Here is a 10,355-nt window from a genome sequence, read left to right on the forward strand (position 1 = left end):
CATCCCTTAGTATCCAAAGGGCTTTGTTCCAGAACTCTCCCCAGATACTAAAATGCAAGGGTGTTCAAGTCCCCTATAGACAGTGGTACTGTGTATGCATGTAATCTGTGCATGTCCTCAGCATTCTTGGAATGATCTCTGGATTGTAATATGTAATATAATGTATATGCTATGTAAAAAGTTGCTCCACTATACTGTGTAGGTGAAAGTGACGAGCGAGAGAGTTATACATGTTCAGTACACTTAGTTTTCAAAAAGTATTTTCCACATCCATTTGGTTCAGCCCATGGATGTGGAACCCAAGGATACGAAGGACCAATTGCACATGGCTGACTGGCTAAACTGTGCACATTGCAGCTGAGGATCCTCCTGCAAAGTGTTCACAGGCAATGGGAGAGACGTAATTTCTGTAATTTCATTTTGCGGAGGCGGTTGGAGTGTCACTGCCCTTTACTGTTGAAATTTCAACTCATTCGCCCAATGTTTCCTCTCTTTCCATTGCTCAGAAACGCGGAGAACTCACAAGGGAGAATGTGAACCAGTGCGTCCTGGAGATGCTCATTGCAGCGCCCGACACCATGTCCGTCACGGTGTACTTCATGCTGTTTCTCATTGCAGAGCACCCTAAGGTTGAAGAGGTGATCATGAAGGAAATCCAGACTGTTATTGGTAAGACTTTACCAACTCAGCAACAAAGCTGAAAAATGATTCCCTCTACATGTCACTTTCTTTACTTAAGAATCTGATGTCAAACAAAGAATTTTTCTATTCACTTGGAGAAAAAATGAAGCAGATTACTCTGTCACGCTTTGACTATGCAAGGTAGTTTGAAAGATGATTCTGGGTTTGCTTATAGAAATAAGCCATGCTCACTGAAAACCTTCAGATGCAGAGATACGTCCAAGGCAGAAAGTGCCACCCCCGGGGCTTTCCGCTGTCCTCCCAGCCTCGCTCCCACCGCAGAGGCAAGCCCTGCTCGGTGGGTGCTGTGTGTTCCGCAGGGTCATTTGCTTTGTGCACACGAACACAGGTGGGTAGGTTTATCTGTCTTACAAGAAGCTGGGATCATCCACAACGTTCTGCCAGCATTAGCAGTCACAAAAGCCTTTTGCACATGTCCCCAGGAAAACAGCTGTCGTTTACAGACATACTTCCAGGTTAAGCAGCCTGATCACAAATGGACTTCCCGATGGCAGGAAGAGGAGGAAAGGGTAGAAGCAGCAACAGGGCAGGTTTGGGTTTCCTTCCTTGCTCCAGGCCAGGGATGCTGCCCCTCATCAGCAGGTCCCCGGCCCTCCTCTTGCCTGTCTCCCAGCTCTACGCCCTGCCTCTGCTTCAGCACCACCCCTTGCCATCTCCTCAGAGGAACACGGCCCCAGTCAGGAGAGATCAGAATTGCCAGAGCAGAGAAGACAGAAGTCCTTATAATGCTTTTTGTTTTTTGCTTTTCTTTTCTTAGCTGTGGTGAGGCTTACACCAAGGACCACCACACTGACTTGTGTCTGCAGCACCTTTTGGTTTTCCATTTGAGACAGGGTCTTGCTGAGTCACTAAGTTGCCTAGGCTGTGTGTGAGCTGGTGAACATCGCGTGTGTGTGCCACGGGCCACCTTGTGCTTCCTGATGTTTCCCTGACCCTTCAGTAGACGCTGAAAGAGAGAAACAGCAGAGCATTTGCGTGTGTGTCCGTGCTCCCTCCTGCGCTCAGCAGACAGATGTGGTCTCTGCACTTTAGCAAATGCCTTTGGTCGGCTTGGTCCTCTTCCCTTCTGCTCCCACCCACTTCTGCACTCCGCACTAGATCTTCGTATGAGAACAGTGCAGCGGGGCAGGGCTCTTAGTATTGGTACAGTGCTATGGCCATACTAGACCACCTCGGGAGCCCAGTTATACAGGTGACAGGGCTGCCACAGGACGCTGGGTGGATTCTGATTCCACAAAGGCAGCGGTCCGTTGTGGGTCCTCTGTGGCTCTGCCGTCTCTGGTACTAACCCAGTCTTCTTGACTGGCATCCGTCCAGGCTGAAGAAGAGATGCTCATCAACACCAACCCCGCAACCTGGTGTGTGGCACGTATTTTGCCACTGTGTGGGTGGATTCTTGTCACTCCACGTAACAGGCAGCTCCTGGTGAGACGTGGAGGGACCATCAGCGGCATGTGTGGGCAGATGACTGCACAGATCACCAGAGGAGAAAATTCGCTGGTACGGACCAAGTCCACTGCGCTGCTCTGACTGCAGCGGCAGCCTGCCCCACTTCTCTGAGACGACTGTGGTTCTGGCTTTCTCACGAACATTCCCTAGATCATAGAGCACAGGACCAAAACTCACAGCCTCAGAGGCCGGACAGCCAAGGTGAACGTGTGCAGCAGGCTGTGTGTGTTTGACACGGATCTGTAGCATGGGTGCCCCTCTCAAGGGGGCGAGTGAAGCTTCAACTTTGGCCCTTTGTTGCATGTGGGTCAGTGTTACCATATTTTCTGATTCTTCGTGAGTTTTCAGCTTGTCTATGAAATCTCCCAGATTTTAAGATAACTGACCTCATATCTGAATAATAAATAATAATCATTTTTAATTATTATTTTATTATTTAATTATTAATTATTAATAATAATTAATAAAAGTCTGCGCTGGCCAAATATAGCATATTTAGTTGCGATTGCCAGTGTGCATTAGAAGTACTGACCTGATTTTTTTCAACCAAGAAGACTATTCTGTGGAAAAAATAGAATTAATGCTCATGAAATAGTGAAGCCAGCATTACCTTCCCTTTCCTTTCTTATCTGTGTCTACAGGTGAAAGAGACATAGAAATTGATGATGTGCAGAAATTAAAAGTGCTGGAAAACTTCATCTATGAGAGCATGCGCTACCAGCCTGTGGTGGACTTGGTCATGCGTAAAGCCTTAGAAGACGATGTCATCGACGGCTACACGGTGAAAAAGGGAACTAACATTATCCTGAATATTGGAAGGATGCATAGGCTGGAGTTTTTCCCCAAGCCCAACGAATTTACTCTAGAAAACTTTGAGAAGAATGTAAGAGTCCCTCCTTAAAATCCACTCCGCTACTCTTGACAGTGTCAGGCGTTAAATTCGTTCCGGTTCTCTGTGTTTGCACCGTGTACACTTTAATCCTCTTACTGTTTGCCCTCTGCTGCCTCTTCAGCAAACATTTTCCCTAACGTGGAGTGTGGCCATATTTGGCCTAATAGACAAGATGCTGGGTCTCCAGCTCCCAGAAATATCTAAATGGTTGTAATTCAATAGGTAACAAGTGAAAAATTCCAGACTTTTTTGGCTATGACTTCAGTTTCGCTGACCCTAGTTAATTTGCTTTACCTTTTAAGAAATCATTTTGTCATCATCAGCTGTAGCTGGAAGACCATTTCAGTAAGGGAAATCCGCTCTGGCGTATGTGAGGATCAAATGAGGCCAAAGACTGACTTTTTTACACTCTGCCTTTGGTTCATGGAATGTCTCTGCGTAAACTACTTCTCCTTCTAAATAGCACTAATAATTATAAGACATTCTTTTTTTCTCTTTCTGGTTTATTTCCACTTAGAATTTTTATTTGGTAATTTTAATTTTCATTCGTTCGTGTTTGCAGTGTGTATAGTAATCACATTCCTCGCAGAGTTGGGACATGTTCACACACACATGAATTCTACCTACTTCCTCTTCCCCTTTTCTTCCTCCCCTGTCCATCTCTTGGTCCCTTCTCATTTGCAAATGTTCTGTCTCCGCATTTGCTGTTATCTTTTATATTGTTCTTTAATTTACCTATGGCTTTCGCATATAAGTGAAACCATGAGTTATTTACATTCATATATCTGAATTCACTTAATATTATGGTCTCAAGGTGCATCCATTTTCCTACAAATCACTCAAATGCATCCTTCTTCACAGCAGAATAGTACTCCACTATATATAAATACCACATTTTCTTTACCCGTTCATCTCTGGATGGGCATATGGGTGGCGTCTAAGATTTAGCTATTGTTGTGCTGCAGTAAACATCCACGGATGCATGACTGCAATGTGATGCCTTTAACTCTTTCAGGAAAATACCTAGAATGGGAATAGCTCAGCTGAACAGAATTTCTATTCTAATTTCTTAGAGGAATCTCCATACTGATTTCCATATGAATATAGTTTACACTCTCCCCAACAGTATCCAGCATTTCATTGAAAATAAGACTGAGTCTCATTTTAATTTTTCTCCTAAAGATGCAACAAGGTTTATCTTCAGTGGATGTCATATTTTCTCACATACAGTAACCTACATTTATTCATGTAAAAAAATCTACATTTGTTTGTATACCAAAATCTACATTTATTCAAATACAGCCGTTTCATCTTCTCCCAGAACATCATCATAACTCTGTAAATCCTGAATTCTGGCCTGAGTTTCTTGCGACTCCACTTTCTATAGAAACGCTGGCTCTGATCTCTCATGTCCAGCAGTACAACCCCCCTTAAATACGCACTTCTTGCCCATGTAGCCTGCTCATAGTGCTTTGGCCACACAGTACTCAGCGATTTTATCCCGTGAATTCTTCACCCATGTTGCGACCTATTGCAAGCTAGCCTCACAGTTTCCATTGAACCCAGCGTTCAATGAAGACTTATGTGACAGGATTGGCAGCAAAAATGCCAGTTAAGAATGACTGTCCAGGGGGATGGGGATTTAGCTCAGTGGCACAGCACCTGCCTGGCAAGCGTGAGGTCATGAGTCTGATTCCCGGTACCAGGAAAAACCCAAAAACAAAAAACAAAAACAAAAAAAAGAATGACGGTCCACACAAAAGCAACAGAAAATTACAGGCAGCAAAATTGAGAAATTTTTAAATTTTATACAAGTGCATTAAGTATGCCCGTTACAACACACAGTGTATTGAATTATGAAGATTCATATTATACATAACCATATCCATTCACATGTTATCTGTGTGTTGTGTCTGAACTCCCATTGGTCACTTGGCAATACGTCTCAAGTGCTCCTGTTTACATAGGTGTTTACCTCCCATCCAAAGGTGCCCGCTTGGGTATGTACAAGTATTTAATTATAATTTATATTATCATTTATTTTAACTGTTAACCTTAATTTATAATTCAGTGTGTCCATCAAGTGTTGCAGAGGACACACTAAATGCCTCTGTCTTAGCCAGGGTTCAATTTGGGTGTAGGGCTTATATTACAAGCCTGAGAAATCATGAGGCATGTGTTTCAGTTAGATCATATGTGGGGATAATATAGCGAAGTGTTCCCTTTTCCACTACTGCCTTGCCAGCATTTATTATTTAATTTCTTGACAACAGCCGTTCTTTTTGGAGCAAGAGAGGCTATCACTGCTGTTTTAATTTGCCTTTCTGTGATAGCCAGAGATATGGACCATTTTTTCATGTATTTATTGATCATTTGTACTTCTCTTAAGAAGTATCTATTTGTTATAGATGCTAACTTTTTGATTGGGCCTTTTATTTTAGTGGGCCCATTTTTTTGAACTCTATATATTCTAGATACTAGTCCTCAGTGGTAGGAATAGCTGATAAATTTTTTTTTCCCAATTCTGTAGCTAGACTCTTCACTCTATTTCCTTTGTTGTGCAGAAGCTTCTTAATTTGATATAATTCCACTGTTGATTTTTGCTGTTATTTCTTGTGTAATTAGAGTTCTGTTCAGAAAGTCCTTGTGTATACCCATGAGTTTTACCTATTTTATCTTCCAGTAGGTTTGTTTTTTGTTTTAATATTTATATCTTTGATCCATTTTGGTTTTAGTTTAATACATGGGGCTATACTGAATCTTCTATGTATGTATAGCTAATTTTCCCAGTACCATTTGTTAAAGAGGCTGTCTTTCCCCCAGCATATCTTTCTGGACCCTTTGTTGAAGATCAGCGGGTTGAATGTGCCTGGGTTTACTTCTGCATCCTTTGTTCTGTTCTATTGATTTACATGTCTGTTTTTGCACCAGTACAATGCTGTCTTCATCAGGGTTTTTATCATGAGTGGATGTTCAATTTTGTCAAAGGCTTTTCCTGTGCCTGTTGAGATGATCGTGTGATTTTTTGTCCTGGCTTCAGTTTACGTGATGTTCTACATTTATTAATTTGTGTATGTTGAACCATCCTTGCCTCCCTAGGATGAGGCCTACTTGGCCAGGATGTGTGATCTTTGTAAAGAAGTGCTGCATTCTCTTTGTCAGTACCTGATTGAGGATTTTTGCATCTATGTTTATTAAGGAGATTAGCCTGTGGTTTTCTTTTTTTAGTTGCATCTGTATCTGGTTTTGGAATCAAGGTAAGGCCAGCTTCCAAGAGTGAATTTGTCAGTTTGCCTTCCTTTTCCATTTCACTGAAGAGTCTGAGGAAGACTGGCATTAGTTTGTCCCGAAAGCTCTTGTAGAATCAGTTTTGAGTCTGTTGGATCCTGGGCTTTTCTTACTTGGTAGGTCTTTCATGACTGCCTCTGTTGCACTGCCTTTAATGAGTCATTCAGACGTTTTTACTTTCTTTGCTCAGTTTTGGTAATTCACAGGAATCTAGGAACCTGTCCGTTTCTTCTGTTTCTTCTTCCACTTCTCCAATATACTGAAGTATATTATAAGTTTCCAGACCTCAGTGATGTCCTGTGTGATAATGCCTTTTTCATTTCTAACTGCACTGATATAGGTCTTTTCTTTCCTTTTTTGGTAAGATAGATTAAGGTTTTGTAAATTGTGTTTATTCTTTCAAAAACCAGCTTTTTGATTCATTGATTCTTTTTGGTCTCTATTTCATTAATATATGTTCTGATCTGTATAATTTCCTTCCTTGTACTAGCATTGGATTTAGATTGCTTTTGTTTATCTAGGACTTTGGGGCACATAAGTGGATTTTTGGGGCTTGGGCTGCCTTTTTTTGTACTGGGACTCGAAATCAGGACCCCATGCTTGCCAGGTAGGTGCTGTGCCACTGAGTGCTTTTCTGATCTGGGTATTTACAGTTATAAATGTTTCCATTGGGGCTTCTTGCACTGCGTCCAATATACTGGTATATTGCACTAGAATTATCCTTTGATGCTAGGAACTGACTAATTTCTTCCTTGGTTTCTTCTGGGATCCACTGAGTATTCAAAAGTACGTTATTTAACCTCTATGTATTAGTATAATTTCTCTGACTTACTTAGCCATTGTATTCTAGTTTCATTGAGCTATGGCCGATAATGTGCATGGAAATTTTTTGATTCTTTTGCATTTATTGAAGACTGCTTCATAGGCTAGGGTGTGGTCTATTTTAGAGAAAGTATTGTGCTACTAAGAAGAATATGTATTCTGCTGTTCGGTGGAACGTTCTGTAGATATCTATCAAGTCCACTGTTGGGAGATGTGGTTTAATGCTGATATTTCTTTGTTGAAATCCTGTCTAATTGATAGGTCTACACATGATACTGGGGTATTGAGGTCCCCACTGTAACTATGTTGTTTATCTGACCTTTTACACCAAGTAGTATTTTACATGAAGTAGCATGCTCTGGTTTTTGGTGCATATATATCTATGACAGTTGTCTCTTCCTGTTGAATTGTCCCCTTAACCAATATGTAGTGACCTTTGCTTCTTCTGGTCAGTTGTGGCTTGAAGTCCACTTTGTCTGCAATAGGATAGCTATTCCTACTTGTTTTGGGGCTCACATTGCATGGAATTTGTTTTCCACATTTGATTTTTAGCCTTTGAATTTCTTTTAGGATTAAATGTGTTTCTTGTGTATAACATAACATTCAGTTTCATAGTTTGATCCAGTCTGCCAATCCCAGTCTTTTGATTAGAATGAACTGGGTTCCGTTCACAGTGAGAGCTTTTACTGGACGGTACTGACGCATTCCTGTCATTGCAATATTTTACTGTTGCTGATTCCTTTTATCCCCCCTTCTAAGAGCTTACCCTACTTGATGCATCCATTCTCCTGTACTTTTTGACATTAATCAGGTCATTGTCTCCTTCTAGAATATCCTTGAGAATTTTTTGGAGTGCTGCTTTGGGAGTCTTAAATTTTCAGCTTTTTTATATCACTGACGAATACTGGAGATTCTGCCTCTTCATATCAAAATTTAGGTGACAGTTTTTTTAAGCCTCAGTACCTGGTTTTTCTCTTCACCTCATTATAAATCTAGAAACACAATGTTAATCTACTATGCTAATTTAGCCTGCTTCTACACAGGCAATCCAGATAATGCCATGCAAATCAGGCAGCTGACCAACAGAAGTGTATGAGCAATACTATATGCCAGGGGCTGTGTGAACACGACGAAAAGGTGGATCCTCATTAACGCGCAGCATACCTAAAAGCACATGCTTGGCACGGACAGGCCGAGAGCGCACATCCGTTGCCTGTATTTGTCCAGCACCTGAAGCCAAACTTTGCCGTGATGACTTCAAAGCAGTCACAAAGCCGGCTGGCGCACAGAGCTGGCTTGGTTTCCTAGCACTGCCTATAATAACCTGATTTGCTTCCCTTTACTGCAGCTCACTTACAGGAAAGGGAAAAGGGGAGCCTCTGAGCTTGGGTCTGTATCGCCAGAGGTAAGTCTCTGGATGAGAAAAGGGCTGATTTCGTCTCACTCCTTCATCTCAGTGAGGAAACAGCCCGAGACCCCAAAACTAAACCTTGTGACTGACCAGTGTCTTCAGAGTGAGTCAGAACCCGTACTGCAAAACTGTGGCCCTTCCCAGGGTGGTAACGGTCTCATCATTTTCACAGGTTCCTTACAGGTACTTCCAGCCGTTCGGCTTTGGGCCCCGCAGCTGCGCAGGGAAGTACATTGCCATGGTGATGATGAAAGTCGTCCTCGTGACGCTTCTGAGACGATTTCATGTGAAGACACTGCAAGGAAGGTGTGTGGAAAACATACAGAAAACAAACAACTTGTCCACACACCCCAACGAGACAGTTGACCTGCCGAAAATGATTTTAACCCCAAGAAATTCAGAAAAGTGCTTCCAATACTGAAGAAGCCTGGTCAGCACCCACGCCGGGGCATTTGTCATGAGCAGCTCGCACAGAATCATCGCTGTTCAGGCAGTGTCACCCTCACAGTGAGCAGTCAAGGCCCCGATGTCACAGGCGCCTACTGCCCGTGGCACGTGAGCATGACGGGAACCGCGAGACTCCTGGCCTTCTCCAAACCACAGAACGCAGGTGCGAGAGAAGTGTTTGTGGGCGAAGCGGTCAGTGAAAACACCGCAGCTCTCAGTGAACATTCCTACAAAGTGTGACTGTGTTTCCTGCCGGGTCTCCACTGCCTTCACCACACTGCGGAGCAAGCCAGCCCATGCCCAAGCCCCTGGGGTCAAGCACACTGGCCAGTGTGGAGTAAGGAGCTCCCACTTGTTTTTCAGTGGCTGGATGGCAATATTCATGCCCTTTAAATACTCCGAAATTCAGCATTTGACGTTTTCCAAGAGTTATGTCCAGTTTCCTCATGTATGTGTACACATAATCTTTCTGCGGTAAAAGTCAAGTGCCCTTGCAATCTCTCTATTCATTCTTCCAACAAATGCCATTGAGAGAATAGGTGTGGATTCAGGTAACACAAGCAAACTTAGTGACAACCAGAGTAAAACACAACTAGGACTCTATATGCATTTTGGGAAAAGAAACACAATGTCCTTCAAATTCAGTGAGAATCCTTTTTGGCTTGCCTTACTACTTAGCTGCGTTAGTGTGGCTAAGACGTGGTTTTAGACAGTGACATAACCCTTATCATGGCCTCAGTGGTTTCAGGAAGGCAAATCCCTTTAAACCCATGTCTACAGCTAGAGCCCAGTGTATTCTGATTTTTGGGAGTGCTCCTCTCTTATTATCCTTCTCCCTTGACACTGTATACCGCCCTTTCATTCCAAGACCTCCAAAGTCTCGGTCGATAATCGGTAGAAGCCCTGCACATCACTTCTTAAATCCCATGTCTGATTTTTAGAAATTTAACAAGTATGTAATCCATTCCGTCATTGTGTGTAGCCATGGATAAACGGACTCCTTGGAATTAGCTCTCTGGAAGGAACCAATAAATGGGTTGATTTAAAAAAAACAACAACTGTGGTTGTTTTATTTAGTCCTTCTGAGTGTACCTACTGTATGTCACTTGCAAACAAAAGTGAAACTCATTTATTAATATTTAAATATTTCCATTGAGCCCCTGGTCATCACATCCATTTGCATACTCTCCTCGGCCTACTGCTTAGAAACAAGATCATAGGTGAGTATAAATGAATGTAAGCCCGCTGAAAGGAAGAGCTATTCTCTTTCTCTTCAAATCTCCTCTCCCCAGAACAACTCTCCACACTGTCTGTCTATAGTCAGATCAGTTCCCAGTACACAGT

General features: G+C 42.5%; 1 protein-coding gene across 6 annotated transcripts in view; it reads left to right on the forward strand.

The window, feature by feature from the left end:
- The window catches only part of LOC102023780 (aromatase), a 114,451-nt gene extending 104,394 nt beyond the window's left edge, over window positions 1-10,057 (forward strand). For all 6 annotated transcript variants that reach the window (XM_005376651.2, XM_005376650.2, XM_005376649.2 and 3 more), the window contains 3 exons: window positions 507-669; window positions 2,793-3,034; window positions 8,737-10,057. In XM_005376651.2, coding sequence (XP_005376708.1) covers window positions 507-669; window positions 2,793-3,034; window positions 8,737-8,985 — 654 coding nt within the window. In that variant the 3' untranslated portion in view covers window positions 8,986-10,057. The remainder of the gene's footprint in view (window positions 1-506; window positions 670-2,792; window positions 3,035-8,736) is intronic.
- Window positions 10,058-10,355: the final 298 nt, after the last annotated feature.

The sequence above is a fragment of the Chinchilla lanigera genome, unplaced genomic scaffold (genome assembly GCF_000276665.1).
Source record: "Chinchilla lanigera isolate Chin_1 unplaced genomic scaffold, ChiLan1.0 scaffold00008, whole genome shotgun sequence".
In the NCBI taxonomy this organism is placed as follows: Eukaryota; Metazoa; Chordata; class Mammalia; order Rodentia; family Chinchillidae; genus Chinchilla; species Chinchilla lanigera.